The 24,272-nt window shown below is 32.1% G+C and overlaps 1 protein-coding gene and 1 long non-coding RNA gene across 5 annotated transcripts in view; one reads left to right on the forward strand and one right to left on the reverse strand.

Annotated features, from left to right (window-relative positions):
• Positions 1-24,272, forward strand: part of LOC129221336 (ectonucleoside triphosphate diphosphohydrolase 5-like) — a 54,973-nt gene that overhangs the window by 21,141 nt on the left and 9,560 nt on the right. For all 4 annotated transcript variants that reach the window (XM_054855802.1, XM_054855805.1, XM_054855803.1 and 1 more), the window contains exons 2-9: positions 6,653-6,933; positions 7,445-7,524; positions 13,205-13,348; positions 13,942-14,017; positions 15,525-15,560; positions 17,549-17,714; positions 22,856-22,920; positions 23,012-23,114. In XM_054855802.1, the coding sequence (XP_054711777.1) occupies positions 6,711-6,933; positions 7,445-7,524; positions 13,205-13,348; positions 13,942-14,017; positions 15,525-15,560; positions 17,549-17,714; positions 22,856-22,920; positions 23,012-23,114 (893 nt within the window). In that variant the 5' untranslated portion in view covers positions 6,653-6,710. The remainder of the gene's footprint in view (positions 1-6,652; positions 6,934-7,444; positions 7,525-13,204; positions 13,349-13,941; positions 14,018-15,524; positions 15,561-17,548; positions 17,715-22,855; positions 22,921-23,011; positions 23,115-24,272) is intronic.
• LOC129221338 (uncharacterized) overlaps positions 21,147-24,272 on the reverse strand; it is a 127,852-nt gene continuing 124,726 nt past the window's right edge. The window contains exons 3-4 of the long non-coding RNA XR_008580498.1: positions 21,694-21,759; positions 21,147-21,404 (exon numbers count right to left, since the gene is read on the reverse strand). This is a non-coding gene — a long non-coding RNA (uncharacterized LOC129221338). The remainder of the gene's footprint in view (positions 21,405-21,693; positions 21,760-24,272) is intronic.

Consider the following 24,272-nt stretch of genomic DNA (forward strand, 5'->3'; position numbering starts at 1 on the left):
GAAAGCAACAATTGCAAAAAGAGCGCTAGTGATTTAGTAATATTGCATATAAATTGAACGATCTCAAAAACAAATCCGAGTTTTGGAATCCAATTTCATCCGCTTCTGTAACAGCCGCTCACCTTTTTTGTGATGTGATTTTATTACTGGGGCATTACTAATTTTGAACCCACCATTATTTTCAGTACTTCTTATATTTTATATTCTGTAGTAGTGGACTCCCACTTTCTTGAGTTTGCCACGCCCCCTCAAAAAGTAATAAAATTGCATCCGAGTTCGTTTCAACTACTTGTAAAAAGTTCATTATTAAATTTATCGGAATTTATTTTGATATGTTGAAGGTTTTAAAATGAAGACTATAGTCAGGCAATATAGAACATAGAAATAGGGGAATTCCAATACTCTAAAACAGTAGTGCCCAACATGTAGCTCACGAAACTGATCCTTTTAGCCAGCTGAAATATCTGGTTTGGAAAAATGAATTTACTGTAAAAAGTAGCTTTACTTTAATGAACGAATTAATATGCTGTCCAGTTACATGAGTGATTAGATGCACTATTGACATCAAAGGGCAATGTTTTTATGAAGTAAATTTATTATTTTTAATTGATTCAATTTTTATCCCATTCATTACTATTCTGCCCTACTTAATAAATAATTATTAGACATTTAAACATCAGTGTATCGCATTCATTATATTTTAATTTTACTTGAATTTATGTGATGAAAACAAATAAGAATAATTTATTACTTTCAGTAGTGTGCACTGATATTTTTTCAGTCGCAAGTAAGTGCTCCGATGAGGTAATGGCACTCATGTAAAAGTTTTTCTAATGCCCATTTCCGAAAAAATTGGCAAGTTTGACATTAAATAGTACTATTCTCTTCGTGTAACAAGGTCATGAAAATTTTTATGAAGTCATGAAAAAGTCATGGAATTTTTTATCCAAATTGAGTATGAACCCTGGATGGATTGAAAATTGATGAATTTCGTGATGCGCAAATTTTCTCATTTCAACTGGAAAAATATGAAATTACTATATTAAGCAACGAAACAAAAAATAAAATAGATTTAAATAATGATAGTAAAAAAAATAGTAAAATAAAGTAAATAAAAAATAAATAAACAAATAATGAAATTAAAAAAAATCAAACAAACAATAAATAAACAAATTAGTAAATTAAAAGAAAAAAAGAAAAGTTTTCAATAAATAATGGGGTGGTTTCCTTCAGTTAAAAGTACTACTTTTAGTCATTGAAATGGATAGAATGAGCAAGTTAAAAATAACATGGGTTCAGAAAATACTTTTATTTTCCCAGCAGTTTTTTTTTTAATTAATTTTTTAAAATGTCCGATTTTTCAAACAAGGCGTGATCTTTATGACGTCACAAATGATGCTTTTTGGCGCATCTTTCTACTACGTTTACACGTTATGATAATCAAGCAGCGAATTAAAATTGCGCTCTACGCTTGCTATCATCCATATCGTTGCCAATACACGTGAGTAAAGATGCAAATTAAATATTTAGCTCTGTGAATGGCAACACAGAATGGCATTTCATCATTTGTGATGTCATCGGCAAGAAATGTAAACAATGAAAGCTCACCGATTTAAGTATTTTGTTTAAAAAATATTAAACTTCAGCAAATTATTTAAAATATGGTCAGATCCTATGTTTTTAAGCATGTTCTTTAAGAAAAAATTACTTTTAAAATATTTGAAACGACCCCATTATGACCAGTGCACAGAACGGAGATGGTTCACATGTGATAAATTCAAGTTTTTTCTGGTGAATATTTTTCTTTCAAATGTTGCATCAACATTCAAAATTTTATTCTTTCTGTTAAAAATAATTAAATAGAAAATGAGTATTAAAATTTTATTTCCGTTATATTTTATCATATTAAGTACCGTCTTCCTCACATTTTTTTCTCTTTATGACTTGAAAAAAAATAATAAATAAATAAATCACTTCATGGGTTTCAAAAACAAATACTGTGCAGTAGTGATTTGGTGGCTGTCCACAAGTGATGTCACACTTTGAGGGGGAGGGAATTCACGAAAGTGTGACCGTTTGTGACAAGAGTGAGAGAAGAGGTAACAAGAAGTGTGATATCACACACTTTTTGAATGAAAATATTTTATGAAAGTTAACGTCAAAAATATTGAAAAATAAATAAATAAATAAATAATTTGAACTATTACATCTTGAATTCAAATTATGTTTTTCGCAATCACGAGTGTGTGTATGTAGGCGTGTGTGTTTGTGTGTGTGTGTGGGGGGGGGGGGTATGTGTGTGTATGCAATGCATGTGTGTGTGTGGGGGGGTATGTCTATGTGTGGATAGTTGTGTGCATGTGTAGGTGTGTATGTATGTATTTGTGTTTCTGTATGTATGCGTGTGTGTATGTGTTTGTGTGTGTAGGTATAAGTGTAGGCAAGTAAGTGACGCAACCTGGAGACGGTTTTCGCTAGAGGAGCAGCATCGTGAGGCCGGTCGACTGTGGTGCTGCAGAGGGAGGCGGGGGGGGGGGAATAAAATCATAGGAATTCAAAGCAGTTAAGTGAGAACAATAAGCAATCGTGATTGCTCAAAAAAAAAAAAAAAAAAACGTGACGTCATGAATGGGCAACACTTTTGCAAAATTCAACTGATACTTGCATCAAATATTTCGTTAATTAAGACTTTTTTTTTTGAAACTGCACACTGTCGAATAACTTATGAACTATCTCTACTACATTATTTCAACTGATGTAAATTTAATAATTTAGAATGTCATGACATTTAGTTGGGTTAACATTTAACTATTGTTTTATAGTTTTGTGTTACATGTTACATGGTTACTGAAGGTCTTATTATTGGCTATGTTGCTCTTGGATTACGTTCTTGAAAATCAATATATCTTCTTAGTCTATTAACAAACGTGATTTTATAGCAGCACAAATATTTTCTCGAAAAAATGTCCCATGCGTAAAACTTTTTTTTTATTTCGTTCAAGTAACTATTAATTAAATAAGGGATTAACTGTTATGTTTTGATAGTACATTAAAGCATCTATTATTCCACAACAGCATTATTTTTTAAGGCTTTAGTGAGCTGGAAAAAATAAACTACGCATGGGACATTTTTTGAGAATCGCTCTTCTAGCTGTGGATGAACATTGGAAGAAAAATAAATCAATGAAATAAGAATAACGATACACTAAGTTAATCTTCTTTACTAATAATAAAGCTGAAAGTTTGGATGTCTGTGACGCGCATAGCGCGTAAACCGTTCGGCCGATTTTCATGAAATTTACCACAGAATTAGTTAATAGCATGGGGGCGTGCACCTCGAAGCGATTTTTTGAAAATTTGATTTTGTTCTTTTTCTATTCCAATTTTAAGAATATTTTACAGAGCAAATTATCATAAGGTGGACGAGTAAATTATCATAACGTGTACGAGAAAATTACCATAACACGGGCGAGCAAATTAACATAGCAAATTGGCGTGAAATTCATCATCCATTATTTGTAAATAATATACAAGCTAACCAAATAACCTCTTAATTTTATACTACGGGCAAAGCCATGCGGGTGCCGTTAGTTACTAATAATAACGCTGAAAGTCTGTATGTCTGGATGTCTGTAACACGCATAGCGCCTGGACCGTTCTGCCGATTTTCATGAAATTTGGCATAGAATTAGTTCGTAGCATAGGGGTGAGTACTTCGAAGCGATTTTTCGAAAATTCGATTTTGTTCTTTTTCTATTCCAATTTTAAGAATATTTTACCGAGCAAATTATCATAATGTGAACGCGTAAACTATCACAACGTGGTTGAGTAAATTATCATAACGTGTATAAGCAAATTATCATAACATGGGTGAGCAAATGAACATAGAAAATTGGCGAGAAATTCATCATCCATTATTTGTAAATATGCAGACGAACCAAATGACTTTTTAATTTTATACTACGGGCAAAACCGTGCGGGTACCGCTAGTAAACAAATATTGCGGATTGATCATGAAGGAAACGTATGTAAATAAGTATGAACTTTTCTCGTAATCAAAATGTTTTTAAAAAGATGAAGCTTTCACGAGATGTCAGTAGTTTCATTTTCCATAGAAGTCGTTAAAGAAAAGAAGAAGGAAAAAAAAAAAACTGACGCATTATCTATTTTCTGGCGATGTCTGAGTCATAATAAGTGCAATCCACACTATATTGTTTTCTTTTAGTGACATAATTTGAAAGCTATTGTTAGGATGAGTTTTAGATGATTTTTTTTACCCGTCACCCAGTTATCACCGTTATAAATAATTTTAGATAAATATCTTATCATCATTCGTCATGTACATATACCTTTCTTACACAACAAACGTTTAGAAGAACAGGATTCACTTCTGGATGATAATCACATTCAGGCATAAATCAGAGCTATGATAATGTCTTCAAAAAAAAAGAAAATTGTCATTCATGTAATGGGATTACATATTTTTCTAACAACCAGTAAATGATTAAAAAAAAAATCTTTGTTCAAAAACATTTGTCTTTTGCCAGGGGTACCCAATCGGAGGGAGGGGGGGGGGGGGTGCCGGTGAAAGGGCACCCCTACTAATTAAGTTCTACTAATTAAGTGAATTTAATTGGTTCAAATCTATCAAACTATTATAACCTAATTACTGGTATTTTTAAGTGTATTAAATTTTTAAAATAATTAATGTATATACATGTTTATTTATCAAAAAATATACATGGATTGGTTATAAGGTCCCCCCTTATAAGGTCAGTTTCGTGAAGTTCCGAGGGGTGACCTTATATCGAGGTCCGACTGTATTTTGATGTATATCCGATCGATGTTTTCGAACCCTGGTTAATTTTTACCCTTATTTGTTGCGATTATCATTGTAAAATTATTTTCAAATTATACTCTCGCTATTTGTTATGCTCATTGTTATGTGAGATACTATTTGATCAGTTACAATAAGATTAAACACTCAAAATTTACTTTTAAGTTAGATTTTACCATAAGATAATAAACAAGTGCCTCTGATTGATCAAGCAGAAAGCATTTCCTTACCCTTTGTTTTCTCGAAATTTTTTAGGGAAAAATACCGACACTCCCCTCCATGAATTGTCATAGGCAATTGCATAGAAATAGAAGAAAAAAAGCGCAAGCGCTGAAATGAACCCAATACAAAAATCGCGATCGCAAAAACGAACCATTCTCAGACATGAGTGTGAAAATTGCTTATTTGCAATCTTAAATTAGTACATTTGACTTTATTTTGACTCTTTCAAAATATCTGTTTTGGCTTTCGTACTATTTTTAAAATAACACATTTTCAAAATGGCGCGATTGATTAATGCCTGACTTTTGCAAGTCCAAATAAAAATAGCACGTCAGAAAGCGATGAATTACTAGAAAGAGAACAAGGTTAAAGAAGGTTAAAGTGCTTTTGTATAAAATTCAAGTATTCATATGCAATTTAAGAAGAAAAATGTGTGAAGTTCCGAACTTTTTGTATAGCGCGATCGGGAAAATGTTCACCATTTTTTCTCCCATCCAATGCAAAATAATGATTTTCAAAAGTAATTCTGGTTACATGAATGCAAAATTGATATGCTTTTACTGTACAGTTAGTTGCCGTGTATTTATTCTGAAGATTGCGTTGAAACCACACTCAGGGCCCGACTAGCTAAAAGTGAGGCCCAAGGCCCACAATAATTTGGAGGCCCCCTGAAGGCTATTATTTTAAAAAATGTGTGTATTTTTTGTATAGTTGTAATGCTATGCATAATTCTTTAAGTAATTTGGTGCCCCTTAGGAAGAGGGGGCCCCAGGCCCAGGTCTAGTAGGCTTATGCGGTAATCAGGCCCTGACCACACTTTTACTTTTAGTCTTTATTGCTTCAGGAATTCCCTCAAGATGGAAGTTGAGGGAGAACTTATACATAGAATTCAGTACAATGGGCTATTTATGAACCTACAATATTTTTCTCCATGAGAGCTCTCTGCCCAGGAGGTCGCTGTAATCTCCAGTCTTATCATTAAAACTCCATTGACTGGTCAACAATAGATGTGTGTTTGAATAGTTGATCTTTATTCCTTTCTGTTGATTCACGTGGTCATTGAAGCTTAAAAGCAATTGCTAAATAGATCTTCAGCAATTCCCTACTTTTTTTCTGGTTAATATCTTTTGGGTTTTCTGGGTCTCCACAACCGGAATTTTCGCGGAAGTTACCTCCCTTTCCTATGAATTTGCATAAAAGACCCGCAGACGCAAACCCTGAGTTAAAATTTTAGTTCCCTACAAAAAAAAAAAAAAAAAATTGTAATTATTACCAACACTGGGACTTTTGTGCCTGACGAAAGCAGTCAACTTCACAGGTTTTGCTGTATTTGTATACTTTTTAATCTAACTATCAATCCATCGAAACTCATATCGCTATTTAATACACTCGAAATATTGTGATCACATCTAAATTTTGTAGCATAAATGTAATATTTTAACAACATCAAAATAGAATTTGAAAAAAATTGAAAATATTCCCCAATTCTTTTATTAAATCTTGCATTTGATACTTCCCCTACTTTCTTAGATAATCAAGTTCAATAACAAGTGAATTTTACTTTTAGTTATTGATTTCATTTATCTTTTTTAGGTTGGTAAACACTTGTCACTCATACAGGCCATTACATTTATGAAGTTACTGATCTGCAATGAAAATCGAGATGGACGGTGGTTTAAAAATCAAGTGGACATTGTACATAACATTAATTGTATTATTTATTTTTGTATGTGTGTCTGAAGTGGGACCTCTAACTTCATTAAAGATACCTATTTTATCATCTCATGAAGAACCCTCTTCAAAGTATGTCATAGTCTTTGATGGGGGTAGCACTGCCACAAGACTACATGTGTTTTGTTTTGCTAATAGCTCAAGTAAGTATCTAATATTTCATAAAAATTTCAGTTTCAAAACATAACTTTTAATTTAAAGGAAACAGTCAAAAAGTGACAAACCAAAGAAAACATTTCAACTCCATCCCATTTGTATAGATTTAATTTAAAAATTATTATAATAATTATTATCAAAAATTAGTCGAATGTATGCATAACAAGCACAAAGAGATAATTTTGTATTCAAACTGAAAAATTTAGGGATATGTCTCCTCAAAACTCAAAAGTTTTCCTTTTTTGACCCTAGAAAGAGACTAACCTAACCATAGTCCATAAAATGTTCCAAAAAATTAACAAAATGTTATTAAACAAAAGTTTTTGTGGACTAAATTTTAACTTTTCAACTTAGAAGTGCGTAGAATCAGCCATAGAATTTACTGTCTGATAAATTTCCTGTCTGTAAGTGCAGTAGTTTAGTCTTGGCATTGCACACTAACTCTCTTTTATAATAAGTAAAGACATGCTAATTAGATACTATTTATTTCTTTTCCAGGTGGTCATTTATCATTGAAAAGGGAGCATTTTGAAGAATTTAAACCAGGTCTATCAAATTTTGCAAATGAGCCAGAGAAGGTAAGTTTTTACAAAAATCCTTTTTTTTTTAACCCACTAAATTTTTGAAATTGATTAAGTTCAGAACATTTTTGCAAGAAATTTTGGTGGTATGCAACTTTAAAAACAAATTTGTTTCAAGATACCAGAGACATATTTTGTGCAATGTGAGAATTTGGGTAATTGAAACTCTGAAAATATTTTCTTAAAAAATGAACTATTTCATTGTTATATTACTAAACCAACTCAGTTATTAAAATTATAGTGGTTTCGTTTTATCAACATTTAAAAAAATATTTTAAGCACTTTTACATGGTGCTTCCTTTAAAATTTAAAAAATTTAATTCATACCTAAAGAGGTGACAATAATTAATATTCTAACCAAGAAACCACACAATAGTGTAATATGAATATTTTAAAAATAAGTAGTTATCGAAAGAGCAATGTAAAATATATATATGGACACAAATGATTTGTCCTTGTCAAGGCTGTAGCCAGCTGGGAGGGGGGGGGGGACCAGAACCCCCCTCTCCGAGTTTTCGAAGTTTCACATGCTATAAAAATAATTGCCAAAAATTTCGTTTTTCGGACCAATTCTGAAAAATTCAAGTTGTTCCCAACCCCCCTTCCCCCAATATCCCCAAAGATCATCTAAACTTTTAGGGCTTCAATTCAGAAATTTTTTTCCTAGGGAGCACCCCCAAAGATTACCAAAAAGTGGCCGCCAAACCTCTACTGCCTCTAACAATACCGAAGATCTTCTAACATTTGTATTTTAAAAACCAACTTCAAAAGTTTTTCGAGGGAATGTCTGTCCGCCATTCCCCCTCCCCTCTTGCCAACATCATTAAAGGTTGTCTTAAACTCAGCTTTCAGGGCTTCAATTTTGAAAAGTTTCTGGAGGAGAGCTTCCAAAAACTCCTCCCCCTTACATCATTGAAAGACAACCATAATTACGTTTTTGGAGCTTCAATTGAAAAAGGATTGCTGGTACGCTTAACTTACCAAACGTAATCTACAATCATGTTTTGAAGATTTCAATTTCAAAAATTTCGGGGGATTAGCACTGAATTTCTCTTTTCCCTAAAATTGCTAAAGATCACCTAAAAAGTGCATTTTTCTAACTGTAATTTAGAAAAAATTCGGGGGTGAGTCCCCGAACTCACCTCTTCATATCATAATAGGGATAATCAATAATTGTATTTTAGTAGATTCAATTTCATAACTTTCAAGTCAGAGTCCCTGATCCTCCTTAATGTCACTAAAGGTAACTTAAATATTAATTTTCAGAATTTTGCTTTTGAAAATTTAGGTAGAACTGCTGCTGATTACCTGCCACTTATGTGGTCATACCAAAACATAATCAAAAATCATGTTTCTTAGACTTTGATTGCAAAAAATTTTCTCTATTGAACCTCTTTCCCTTGTCCAGTGTTGCCAAGGAGAACTTTAGAATGTGATTTACGAAGGGAAAGCGCCTAAATTTCCATCTCCTTTCCGTTAACTTACCCAAAAATTTTTTTAATGGCGTTTTTAAAGTCTTATTGTCAAAAATATGAGAATCCCTAAACCTTCTCTTCTCCTCCAGCGTCATCAAGCGTAGGCCTTATAAATTCCAAAAATTTCTTATTTAAGGCAACCACCTCCTCCTCTAACACGTCAACGTGTATCCCAAAATTGTGTGTTTAAAACTTCAATAACAAAATTTTCCGGGACAGTCCTAAATGCGTTTTTAAGACTTCTAAAATTTTCAGGAAAGCATCCGCTAAACCAAACCCTTTCGCCTAGTGTTACTACCAAATATTGCCTGCAATTACGTTTTTTTTAAAAAATTGTTTTGAATTTTTGTCTAAAATGAGATACCGAACACAGTGTCAGTTTGGCATACATTTCAAAGTATTAAAATTGCTTCTATTTCTGTTCCTCCCTTACAAACAATCATTTTGGTGCTCCTGATTTTCAGAGCTCATAAAAGTGATTGATGGTACCACTGATGTTCCCATCAATTTTTCAGAGGGTATACTCCCAGTAATCAGTTATGCACAATATGTGTATGCGATCATATAGATAATATGTAATAACATGAAAATCTTTGACGCTTGAGGGTATACTCCATATGTCTTAAAAGATGTTTGAGAGTATACGGCATATATGGAGTATACCCTATGGCAGCGTTTCTTAAATTGTGTTTCATGGAACCCCAGGGTTCCCGGAGCTCTATCAGGGAATCCATGAGACTTGTACGTTTTCTTTTCACACCTTTCAAATTTGTTCTTCAAAAAATCCATAAAACTAACGCTTTTTCAAAATTAAATTTACTTTCGTATACTAATCTGAGCAATATTACCCATCATTGTTAGCCACTATAGGAATAATTTTATTTGTTGTCTAAATCAGTGCAAATTTTAGACAGTCAAAAAAAACCTGAAACTATGCCTTCAAGATCGCAACTTCATAACATTTCCTAGATCAATTCCAAAACACCTCCTCACCCAATGTCTCCAAAGATAGCCTAAAATTGCTTTTTAAAAACCTCTATTCCGAAAAATTTCTGGAAGAAGCTTTTAATCCCCTAATATGACCAAAGATATTTTAAAAGTAATTTCAATTTCGGAAAAATTTCGAAAGTGCACATGCCAAACCCCTTTTCCTACAAACAACATTACCAAATATCGCCTAAAATTAAGATTATTGAGGTAAATTTCATATATTCTGCTCTTGATACTAGCCACTCTCCCTGTATCTATGGCAGCAGTTGAAAGGATAATTTCAACATTTAACGAGCAATGACCCATTAAAGAGCAGTACTGGTCAAGTGTGTCTAAATGATCTAGGTAACTCTGTCTGCCATCAACACATAAAAAATTGTTGAAAAATTAAGGGCATTTTAATTTTTAAGATTTAAAAACTTTTTCTATGTAAATTTAATTGAATTATTAATACTATTGTAGGCAAGTATTTCTTTTCCTAATTGGAAAAATATTTTAATCATATAACTCAGGGGTTCTCAAACGGTGGGTTGTGACCCCCAGGGGGATCGTGAGATGTAGAATAAAAGTTTAAAGAAATTAATGTGGAAGAAATGTTTAAAGACCCAGCTTGCGTTTGGTATTAAAAGTGATTTCAACCTGGTAATCAAGCCACGATTCTTTCCCGTAAGTGCCTTTGCTCCCATCACTGCAAATTGAAACGCACTTCTTCCAATCAATTTCAAAAAGTTCAGTTGCTTCAATGGACACCTTATAAAGACTTTTACTTGTATTGCTGGGCAGGGGCTTAGAAAACAATACGTTTTTATGAATAGACTCATCGCAATGAAGGAGCACAAGGTCAATAACTGTCATAAAACTACTGCAAGATTATAAAATCAGTAAGGTCTACTCATGTCTCTTATAAAATAATTCAAGATACAAAAACTCATGCTTATTTTACGAGTTACTTGTGTTTCTAAGGTTAAAACTTAGTACAGTTTTTAGTTATTGTTCTAAGGTTTAGACAGAGTTAAAACTTTGGGGGTTCACCAAAATACGTAGTCTAAAAAGGGAATCGCAATGTCTAAAAGTTTTGAGAACCCCTGATATAACTCGTTCATAAACTCTGAGGTTATTTGTCTCTTTTAAAAGTACTCAGAGTTACAAATAGAAGTGTATTGATATCTTACAGTAACTAATAATAACAAGCAGTTACCAATAATTAGCATGATCTTTAATGGAATCTATTTAATTAGATATTTAATGACAAATAGTTAATGTGATAGTCTGTTTGAGGTAAGAACCTGGGCCTCCTCAGAAACGGAATCCTGGCTATGCTACTGCAAACTGGTGATGAAAAACAGGGCTTCCACGAAAAAAGTGAGCATTAAAAAGGGTTCCACTAATAAAAGAAATTTAGCAACGCTGCCCTGTGGAAACACCACTGGGTGGTACATATTACTATTTCATGTCCAGTCCAACTTGAGGGCCAATCAAAGGTACTCATGTCATTGGTATCTTTCGCAATTGCGACATTTACAACACCACACATCTTTTTCTAAACCAACAAAACTTGTAAATTATTTCATTTCAATTAAATGATATTATAATAATAAATTTGAATTATCTGAGAAAACATTGACTCACATTTTGGAAAAGTAAATTTAATTCTTGGTAATTCAGTAAAATTACTGTTTAAAAGAAAAAAATAAAACAACCAATAGTATTGCATGGCGACTCCCCCCTCCCCCGTTGCCATATGTCTACTAATGTGCAATTTGCTTAAAAAATCATAACAGGTGGCTTTTTGTCAAAAATTTATTACCCCTCTCTCCCCCCCCCCCCAAAAAAAAACAAAATCCTGGCTATGGCCTTGGTCCTTGTGTCCCCATTATCAAAATATAAAATCTTAAAAGTCTGCTGAAACAGAAAAGTTGCTAAATTTAGTGAGTTTCCGTCAGTAATGGAAAACATCTTCCACGCGATTTGTAGATAGGTGCAGACAGTGAAATTGTATGATAAAGTTCACTCCAAGTATTTATATTTGGCGCTTTTCTTAAAATTTTGCCACACAAGATACCATATACAGTAGAACCTCTCAATAAGGGACACTAAGGGGACTGAACTTTTTGTCCCTTAAATAGAGGCGTACCTTGTTTTGAGGTTATATGAATTGACTCATGCCGTGTACTTAGTATAATATCATAATAGACATCAACTATTAACATTTAAGATTAAATATTGAAAATGTTTTTTGGTGTTAAATAAAATTCAGACTTATTCAAAATGGAAAACATGTTATTTTAAAAGTTAGAATTTAATTGAAAATTTAGTACATTCAAAGTTATGTAATTTGTACAAATAATTTTGAAGTAATTAAGTTCATGGATTTGTTTCATGTAATAAAGTTTACAAAATGCATTGCAAATATCAGTGTGATCACTTTTCAAGTTCTCTATAAAAAGTTTGTCATGAGCAGTGTGCTATCGGTTGGAGTTGAATCCATATGAATAAATTGCTTTTAGGGAAAAGCATGAATATTAATCTCAGCAAGAATTTTAAAATACATATTTGCTGCTTTGCACATTAATTTCAAGACAAATTTTTTACTAGTTAATTTTTAGGCAAAAAAAAGAACCTTAATTTTCATAAATTCAACGTGTATGTATTTTTTCCCTCTGCTTTTATGCATTAATCAGTGCAAATTTTCTCTGTGAGTATCCCTTAATCAGGTAAATACATCGAGGTCCCTATTCAAAAAGAATGGGACCAGAAAAGTGTCCCTTATTCAGAGGTGTCCCTTAAAGGAGGTACTACTGTATCTTGATACAAAGCGACTAAGCCAAATAATTTTTGCATCAAAAATATGTTGCAATATTCTCTTTTGATTGTTACCTATTTCAATTTTATTCATTTTTTACTATGCGTGTGGCTCCCAGGTAAAAGTAAGTCATTCCCAACTCAGTGTGCACTTGCTTGGTTTCATTTTTCAACACAGGCCCTCTGTTTCTCACACGCACACACACACACACACACACACACAAAGACAGACAGAGAGAGAAAGAGAGAAAATTAAAAATATATGAACAAATAAATAAATTCTTCATTTCAGTTTTATTTATTTTTTCTTTATTTCTTCCTGAAATGACTAAAGCCAAGATGTATTTGTTAAGAAAAAAAAGTTTCCTTTTATAACTATGATTATTTCTTTGACATTCTTTTACAACTAGGCTGCTATAAGTGTTTACCAATTACTAGAAAAAGCAAAACAATATGTTCCTCCTGATTCCTGGGATGAAACCCCAATATCTTTGAAAGCAACTGCTGGCCTTCGACTTTTACCTAGTCAATTATCAGATGCTATTTTAGAAGAAGTAAGTGAAAAGTTTCTTTCCTTAAATACAATTTTGCTTGGGAAAATGTTCTTAAAATTAGAATAATAAAAGAACAAAATCAAATTTTCTAAAAATCGCTTCGAGGGGTTCACCCCCATGCTACAAACTAACTTTGTGCCAAATTTCATGAAAATCGGCTGAATGGTCTAGGCGCTATATGCCTCACGGAGATCCAGACATCCAGACACAGAGACTTTAGCTTTATTTTTAGTAAAGAAGCCTGCTTTTTTGGTTCCCGCTGAGAAAAAAGGCAAATTCTAAAATCAAATTTTAACATTTCCTATTGTTAGTTTTGAATCCAAAATGTGTTTCTTTAAACATCTGAAAAACCCATTTCTGCAGATACTGACCTTAACCTGCCCATGGCAGCATAGCATCTTGACCCTGGGGCTCCATATTGAATGAAATCTATGTCTTATTTTGAATCTCACTTTGATGTTTAGTGATATCTCTCAAATTTTTTTTTGTTGTAAAATAATGTTTCCTTTTAAAATTTTATCAATTTTAATTTGATGCTTTTCACTGAAACATGTGATGTTTCACCGCATGATTAATGGTGAAACTATTTTTAGGTGTCCAAAACTATTAAACAGTCTCCATTTGTATCTAATGAAAATAGCGTGTCTGTATTAGATGAAGAAGATGAAGGTATGTATTTTTGATGGCTTAATTTCTTGTACTTAAAATCCTAAAGGCATGCACAAAAAAAAAAAAAAAAAAAAAAGTTTAGGACTACAGTAAAAATGAATTTGTGGGTAAATTACTTAGGAATATTTTGCTAATTTACTGATCTCTTTATAGTAAATAAAAGTAAGTCTTCAAAGAAATTCTAAAACAAAGTCTGTGGCGGACGTGCCTCCAGGAGACCCCATAGCACCTACAGCCTTGAAATTTTGAACAAAATTACTTCGAGCCCCGGGGGTGTGCACCTGTAGTTTTATTTTTTAAATTCATATTAGGTTTTTTTTGTAATTAATTTTTTAAGCTCAAATTTTGCATAAATTGCCTATTAAAGGGGTGAAAAAGTACTTGCATACATTGTTATTATATATCGTTGGAAAGGGTAGAATTTTCCGCAATTTGTTTCAATGCTCTACTTAAATACAGTGGGAGTTATTTGCGTTTTAACTCAAACATTTTCAGGCTTAGCCAAAATTTAGGCATTACTTTCTTCATTAAATCTATCAGTAAAATGCGAATTAGTTGACCTACAGTTTTCTTTTTGACATCACTGAAAAGATCAGCTTTTTTTACTCCAGATCTAACTCGACCTATGGTTGAAAACTGAGCTTCTATCTCCAAAGGAAAAAAAGTTACAAGCCATTAAAAATAAGTTCAAATAATCCTCATCTCCATTAAAATTATTGATGTTTTATTTGCATTGCCATAGTTACGTTTTTTCGATTCGCATGTTTCTTCTTTCCCTTATTCACAAACTTTAAGGGTTTCGATTTTAACGGAAGATCTTAGGCTCAACTCAATTCAAGCCCCGAGCTAAAGAGCATAATATATTACTGGGACCATGAATATACAAAACTGCAGTTTTGCAATGCTCAGGAGCCCCTTAGCCCTTATGGCTCCGCAAGTTGGACAAGTTATTTTGAAACCCAGGGAAGGGGTACTTTTTGATCCAAAAGGGGGAAGGGGTGCTTTTTGATTCTAATGCGTTTTTAATCTGTTTCTTTCTAACTGACTATGTAAATCTTTGCGAATCAAATAAGGTTGCAGAGCAATCTTTGGGGATTGGTGAGCGCTAGCGAGCAGGGGGCAGAGTTCCTAGTAGATAAAATAAATGTTCTGCAGTGCGATATCGACTATTTGGTAGGATTTATCTTCTGAACGTGGCAGTGACAGTGCATATAAGCTATGTCCACTCAGGTTGAATTTGGTATTCACTATACATATCTTTCTAATTTTATGATTGCTTTATAAACCCTTTTCTCCAAGTTCATTGTTTTCTACACCACATCAAATTCATGCTCAATTTAAAACAATCTGCACAAAAATTATTTATCAGCAAGAATTTTGCTTTCTTTTCCACTTTATCAATGATGGAATGAAAATCTGATATGTTTCATACTACTATATGATTGTTAATTCTTTTTTAAAGTTGTTTTATAATTGGTTTTTAATTTTATTCAATTTTAATTTTTAGGTTTATTTGCATGGTATACACTAAATTTCCTTTTAGGTAAGTGATGCCTTTTAAAACTTATAATTTACATTTACTTTATGTGCATAACTTTTTTCATGAGTTAAATTTTAGTTTGAGGTAATTTTTCCACCAGTGCAACCAACTTGCCTTCCTGCTCTTCTTTTTTAGTCTAAATTGGTTTTTATTTTAACTTATATTTTATTTAACAGTTTTAATTTGCTTCTTTTTCTTCTTTTTTTTCTAATGAATTTAGAAACAAAACAAGTTGATGTTTTAATTTGAGATATTTTTTCCTTCAGTACAAACCTATTGCATATCTGCCTCCCTGCTCTTTGTTTTTAGTTACAATTTGGTTTTTTATTTTAACCTGTATTTTATAACTACACTGCTTGACAATTGCTAAGGAACGATTGATTTATGCGAATTTGTGACTCAACCAGCTGGCCAATAGAAATAAATTAAATTCAGCTGACGTGGTAGATCAAGACTCGTTATCTGTATAAAAGACAGTGCATACACACTCAAAATTTGAATGAAAGTTCACGCTGTTCGGTTTTTTACAAAAATAGTGCTGGATGTTAAAAAGGTTTTTCTTTGAAATTCTGTTTGGTTCTTGAAATATTTAAGAGTAAAAGGTCAGCAAGACATCATTTGAAGACCTACGATCGTGGACGAGCGGTTGGACGACTGGAAGCAGGTCAAAGTCACCACTGTGGCTGCTGCAGTGGGTGTATCAAATAGTGCCATCTCCCGATTAAAGAAGGACGCTGAAAGTGGAAATGTTTTGCAAAAGCATGCTGAGGTTCGTGGTAGGAACATCACTCCTTCAGAGGATCGCTATGTAGCCCTCATGGCAAAAAGGAACAGAAATTTGACTCTTGGAGAAATAGCTGCAAATCTTGCAATCGCTACCGGTACGTGTGTTTCTGCAAGAATCATCCTATGGCGAATTAATAATGTTGGTTTGTATGCACCGAAGCTCGTACGTTGCATCCAAGTGCAACCATGCCATCGTAGAGAGAGATTACGCTGGTGTAAGGAACATGTTGGTCGGGATCGTCAAAATTGGTCTAGAGTGATGTTCTCTGACGGATCTCGTTTCAGTGTGACAAGTGATTCTGGTCACCAACTACTGTGGAGAGAGCGTGGAACACGTTATGCAAAAAAATTTGTTTGTGAACGTGATTGGTAGGGCCCAGGCGTGATGGTGTGGGCAGGCATCATGCACACTGGCAGAATACCACTTCACATTTTTAAACAAGAAAGCGTTACGTTGCAAATGTATTGCAGAGAAGTTATGCTGGACCATGTTCGCCTTTTTAGGGGGCTGTAGGCCCAGACTTTCTCTTTACGAACGACGATACATGGCCACACAGAAGCATTGAGGTGTCGGACACACACTGCAAAGTGAAAACATTCTCCATACGCAGTGGCCTGCTTACTTTCCCTACTTAAATCCAATTGAACTTGCCTGGGAGATTCCTGGCAGACGTGTTGCACAAGGAACCGTCCCTCAGAACAGTACAAGAACTCAAATCCGCCTTGAGAGAGGAGTGGGAAAAAATCCCCCAAGCACTCCTCAATAATTAGTGGGGAGTTTGGAAAACACATGTAAAATATGCATTAGTGTCCCTGGTAATCATATATCATGTTAAGGTACTCATGTCTCCATCATTCTGACCTAAATCATTTTTTTGCGGTTGTTTGAAAACCATCTGAGTAGGATTATTTTTTTTATTTTTAAGTTTTTACTTCATTGATGCAGTATATCTGTATTATTTTGTGTTTATAAAAAAGGCACATCCTACCTACTAACTAGATACTTCGTTGTTTCTTTGATCATTATCTATTCTTAACTATTCCAAAAAACGTAATTGTTCCTTAGCAATTGTCAAGCAGTGTAATTACAATTTGGTTTTTATTTTAACCTGTATTTTATAACCCATTTTACTGTCTTTTTTTTTCCATCTTTTCTTTTTAAATGCATTTGAATGTAAATAACAAGAAATACTTTATTTTTGCAGGTAGATTAACCGATCCAAGTCGATCAGTCGCTTCTATGGATTTAGGTGGAGGGTCGATTCAAGTGACTTTTACACCAGTTGACTTGGACACACTTGTTTTTAGTCCTAAAAGTTATGTTGTGTCCAGAAAAATTCAAAATAAAACTCTTTCAATATATAGTCACAGGTATTTAATTGAACATTTATAATTATTTTTATAATTACATATTATCATGCTCTGTTTAGTTATATTGTTTCACATCCATTTGAATACTTCTATTTGAGAAATTTGTATACTATGATCTAACTTTGAGTTATTTCTGCTTTATGCAAGAATTTATAAGCAGTATTACTAAACAAAGATTATTACTATGCTAAGTCAAATTACTGCTTATAGTTTCCTTGGAAATTTTCTGAAATCTCATGTTTCATCTTCATGTTACGCTATTGTAACATGAAGATGAAATTAGATAGATACAATTTATTTTGTGATTTTGTTATGAATATTAATGTTATTCTTAAAATGTTTTCTTTTTATTTCCTACTGAAATTAGTTTGAAGAAATTCACTTTGGAAAATATAAATACTAATTAGTTTTCAACATTCTTGACTTTGCTGAGATTATCAATGAAAGAGATATTAATATTTGAGTTTATTTATTGGTGATATATATTTTAACAATTGAGATTGGCAGTATGTATCTGCAATCAATAAAATATTTTTTTGGAAATGATTTTTTCTAAAAAAAACCTTTTAAATAAATGTTGCTATAATCCATTATTTTACTAGTGTTTCCCCTAGACATTTTTAGGAGGGTGCTGTATCTTGTCTCCTTTATGGCAACCTTCGATGCACCACGCTATTTTTTTTAGCCTTTCTCAATAAACCTTCCTTGTCCCTTCAAAATATATCAACATTTGATCACAAAGGCAAATTTTCTTGCTCGAAAGGTAAAAATTCACTCCAGCACTTAAAATGTAACTCTCTGGTTCCCTATGTCCACTAGAATGGGCATGGGAAGATTACACTGCAAAACTTTGTATTTTTTTACAATGCTCTTTTAATTGAAGGAGTGCCTTTTTATCAGCAAGAGCCCTGCCCCTTTTAGGTCTAGGGGAAACACTATTTAAGTAGGGGAATATAGGGAAAGTGAAATAGGTAAGATAATTTATCTTTTTCAAAATGACCTAATTGGAAATTTGTTTTGAAAATTACAGTACTTAAAGAAAGAACAATGTATTTTATAATAAAACTTGCATTGAAAGAAATATTATTCTTCACTTTTGGTTGTAAATTTCAGGGTTTGTACGCTCCTTCAAAACTCCTCCAATACTCCTTCATTTAGGAATTTTTTTTTGAAGGGCCTTTCAAACTCCTTCAATTTGGTTTTAACTCCTTCAAAACTCCTTCTTTTTTATTTCAAGGCTACTTAGTCTTCCTCTTTGACAGTCATTTAAAATACTTCATACAGTGGTGGACAAAATTATAGACTCAATTTTTTTTTCTTTTGTTTCAATTACAACATGACTCAGTTTAAATTATTTTCATTGAAGTAAAGATGAATAGTTGAAGAAATAGTTCTAAAATTAGTACATCTTATCAACTAAATTAAAAAATTCATAAAATTAGAAAATTTGCAAAATTTAATATTTTATCATTACGTGAAACCTGGACAAAAGTATAAACTCAGAGGTGAAAAATCCAGGATTACGAGAAAGTTTCGTTCCAAAATGTTAATTTAACGCCATAGAATGAATAAATGTTGCCATCAGTGCTTGCTAAAAGTTTTGTTTTTGGAAATTAATGAGAAACATATAAATGCACAGCTGGACAAAATTATAAACTCATTTTTTCAATCATAATTTAACTCAGTTAAAAAACTATGTTCCAGTAAAGATAAATAACTGACTAAATAGTCCTAAATTCAGTATAACTCATAAACTTTACAAAATAAATAATTTAATTAAAAAATCTCAACTTTAATATCTTTATAATACATGAAACATGGACAAAAGTATCAACTCAAAAGTAAGAAACTCTGAAGTTTGGTAGAATTTTATTCAAATACTTAATAATGTAATAACCAAAAATGAACCAATGCTAAATTACAAACTTACAATACTGCATAAACACAATTATAAGCTGACAAAATTTTATTATTATTATTATTATTTTTTTGAGTTTAATTAAGTTACATTTGCAATTACTTCAGTAAAACAAAAGCATAAATTTAGGAAAATGTAATTTTGCTATTAACATGGATAAATTGAAAAAAAAATCAATATTTGAAATGTTTTAAAAATTAATATTGCATTAAATCTAGCCATTAGTGTAAACTACAAACTTTTAAAAACGAGTTGGGCCCCCAGTTTTCTGAATTACCTCGAATATGCGGCTGGGCATGTAGATTTCACAAGAGTTTTCAACAGCTGCAGTGGTATATGGTTCCATGCTGAAAGTATTGCCCTTTTTAATTCCTCTGTGGTTTGGTACTGGTGCCGATCATGAAAAACTTTACGCACCGTGGTCCCCCAAAGATTTTCCATCGGATTAAGATCCGGACTACGAGCTGGCCATTTGATAACTTTGATACCCCAGCGCTTGAACCATTCTTTTGTACTTTTCGCTGTGTGTACACTCGCGTTATCTTGCTGAAATAACCAGTTACCTCCAGTTATCAGATGAGCAAAAGGTAAGAGATGATCTTCCAGTATTAATTGGTAATCTTCAGCATTCTATATTCCATTTAAAAATGCCAATCCTGCTTTACCATGCTGAGAGAGTTATTTATCTTTACTGGAACAAAATTTTTTTTTAACTGAGTTAAATTATGATTGAAAAATGAAAAAAAAAAAAGAGTTTATAATTTTGCCCAGCGGTGCATTTATATGTTTCTCATTAATTTCCAAAAACAAAACTTTTAGCAATCACTGATGGCAACATTTATTCATTCTATGGCGTTAAATTAGCATTTTGGAACGAAACTTTCTCGTAATCCTGGATTTTTCCCCTCTGAGTTTATACTTTTGTCCAGGTTTCACGTAATGATAAAATATTCAATTTGCAAATTTTCTAATTTTATGAATTTTTTAATTTAGTTGATAAGATGTACTAATTTTAGAACTATTTCTTCAACTATTCATCTTTACTTCAATGAAAATAATTTAATCTGAGTCATGTTGTAATTGAAACAAAATAAAAAAAAATTGAGTCTATAATTTTGTCCACCACTGTATAACCCTAACAGTGCACCATGTAAAAGCAAAAATTCAGCAAAATAAAATCAGTTAGTTTATACATCACTCTTCTGTCTGCTACACTTTTTCCTGGTGAAGAAAAACTGCTTGTCGATAATGCTTAATCATCGATTCAACTTTCTGACGATAATGAAGTCACAAGCTAGTGTGTTGTGCTGTATCAAAAAAATGTGAATGGCTTAGTTGGGTGTATTTATTTACTAAACCCACCTAGCATAGATATTGTAGAGCTTCGTGGCACCCCTCACTTCTTCCCATGGCGTGGTACCTTAAGGTGCCACGACACCCATTTAGAGAATATGGTAAAAGGGGTCATCCGCAAGTGATGCCATGCCTGAGGGGAGACGACGGGTTCAAAAAATTGTAAAAAGGGGGAAAAGAAAGGGCAACAAAAAGTGACATCACACAGTTGTTTTAGCAATATGTTTAAGAAAAATATTACATGTGACAAAAGATAGGAGTAAGATGAAATGTGACATTTTGTGACTAAAGGAGAAGGGGGTCAAATATGTAGAAAAAAAGTTGGACATCAATTAAGGACAGTCCAAAAGTACTCCTTCAAAATCTTATTTTAGTCCTTCAAAACTCCTTCATTATATTTCTGAAATTGAGTATAAACCCTGAAAGAAAAGGAAATTTTTTATTTTTTTTTGTTCGGAGCACACTGAAAAAATATTTTTCTAATGAAATATTTTTGTTTCGATCTTTAAAAATATTTTTGATCAAATAATTAAGCAAATAAGAGAATGAATAAATAAAAAGATAATGAGATAATAAATGAATAAAAAAATAAATAAATTTATCAATTTAAGAGAAAAAATAAATGAATGAATTAAATAGTAAATGAATAAGAAATTAAAGGAAGAAATGAATAAATAAGTAAATTGGATCAATATCTATGTACTGTACTTCATATTTGACTTGAGCTTTCTCATCACGTGTTTCTTCATCATCACCTTCTTGCCTTATCATTTCCTATAAGGGAAATAAAAAAAGAACAAAAACAAATCTTTCATTGATTACATTTTTAATATTTTATTATTATAATCATCAGTTAGATTATTTGACTGTAGAATGGTTTACAGTAAGAATTGACCATGAACAGAGTTAAAAGCTTTCTGTTCAGTAACAAAACGGGTGAAGATTTATTTGTAGATTCATGTACATCTTTTGTCCACAAAAACATGAACTAGACATTGCTTTCTGTAAAGCGATGAAGTTCTGAAAAGCTTTCTGTTCAATAACAAAACGGGTGAAGATTTATTTGTAGATTCATGTACATCTTTTGTCCACAAGAACATGAACTAGACATTGCTTTCTGTAAAGCGATGAAGTTCTGAAAAGCTTTCTGTTTAATAACAAAACGGGTGAAGATTTATTAGTAGATTCATGTACATCTTTTGTCCACAAGAACATGAACTAGACATTGCTTTCTGTAAAGCGATGAAGTTCTGAAAAGCTTTCTGTTCAATAACAAAATAGGTGAAGATTTATTTCTAGATTCATGTACATCTTTTGTCCACAAGAACATGAACTAGACATTGCTTTCTGTAAAGCGATGAAGTTCTGAAAAGCTTTCTGTTCAATAACAAAACAGGTGAAGATTTATTTGTAGATTCATGTACATCTTTTGTCCACAAGAACATGAACTAGATATTGTACTGCCAGTTTTTTGCAGATTTCTTGCAAAAAACCTTACGTGCATTACATAGGGTTAAATAATCATACAGTGTTTCAGTATTCGATTGAATCTGTAATTTTGTAAAATGTTGGTTTTTTCTTTAAATGTGGGTAACTATACTGAAGTTTAATGTATTTTTACTTATGAGGGGGAGTGGTGATAAAAATACAATGCTTTTTTTGGGAGAATGAGATGATAAAAAACTACTAGGATTAAATTTTTGAATTAAAAACATCCTGTTGCATTTATGCAGTTTATTACTTAGGTTCCAGTCTATAATGTGTATCGTTAAAAACTTTTTCATTGTAGAAATTGACTACTTGTTACGTAAAATTAAATATATATCTTTCAAAGTTTTCACCATTTTCTGATTTCCTTTTTTCAATTCAGTTATTTAGGCTTGGGACTAATGGCTGCTAGATTGGCTATTTTGCAGCTTTCTAATGAGAAAACAGGTAGGTAACATTTATTTTAATTTTGTTATAGTATACAAATATATAGTTTGTTTCAACAAAGCTTTATGGTGCATATATTTATGATTTGTAGATGATCCACCAAATGGTAAAGATGTTTCTTTTCAAAGTCCTTGCATTTATCCTAGCAAAAAAAGCCATGTTTGGAATTATGATCAAAAAGAGTTTGCTTTAAGGTACATGTTTTTCTTTTATAGTTATTTTAATTCTGAAATTAGCATTAACATTCACCATGCTTTTACAGTGTTATTCCATCAATTTTTCATGTTGTACATTTATTTGATTAAAAAAAAATTGTATAATTATTATTTTAATACTGTGGTGCTCAACCTACAGCCAACAAACCTGATCCTAGTGGCCCATTGTTATGTTCAATATTACAGTTGATTATATTCATTTGAAACTAAGAATTGTTGTTGTATACTTGGAGCCAAACAGTCAGAAATTGGTTTCCAAAAAAGTAAACTTTATTTTGAGAAAATAAGCATGTAGTAAGTAATGATAACAACAACTATTGGTTCATAATTTTCTTTTTGTGTTTTTCATTGTTATGTAGAAAAAAATGTAAATATATTTAATTTTATATGTATTCTTTCCCATGAAATTCATCTAATTATGGGGTGTGACTCTCTGATAAAAAAAAAGGTTGGGCACCAGTTTAAATGTATTGTAAAGTGTCTCAATAAACTGCTGTTTCAGACTAGGAATCATTACTTTTTTTTTATAATAAACTCCTGAATTTGAAAAACATCAGAATAAAATGCAATTAATATTTTCTATGCAGCTAAGAAAAAATTTCAGATCTTCATGTAAAAATTGTTGTACATTTGGTCATAGAGTAACATGCAGTTATAAATTCCTTTATTTACTACTCTAAATGTTTGATTTCCTTTCATTATAAAGCTAAAACTTTAAGATTTCAACAGTTGAAATGGACAGTGCATTCATATCCAGTTTAAAATAAATGTGTATGAAGCTGTATTATTTTATTATATTTGTTTGCTGCATGTACAGTACATGTATGCGTTAAATCATACACAAAGAATTTGTGTAAATAATTTATAAAACTAATAAAAATGAAATTAAATGTGCCAAGAAAAAGCTTTGGTTTAAGCTTACCTTTAATACCCAACATAGATGTTTGTGAAACATAAATTTCAATCAAAAGGAAGTCCTACATTTGTGATCTTACCAAACACAGTCCAAATTGTTACACGCTATACTATGAGCGCAGAACAATTTTCTGAAAAGTCGAAAGTGCAGCAAATTGTGTGAAAAACTGTTGGACATGTTTTGTAGCTCTAAAATAAGCATGTTGTTGTGGCTATAATTGG

The sequence above is a fragment of the Uloborus diversus genome, chromosome 4, assembly GCF_026930045.1.
Source record: "Uloborus diversus isolate 005 chromosome 4, Udiv.v.3.1, whole genome shotgun sequence".
Taxonomy (NCBI): domain Eukaryota; kingdom Metazoa; phylum Arthropoda; class Arachnida; order Araneae; family Uloboridae; genus Uloborus; species Uloborus diversus.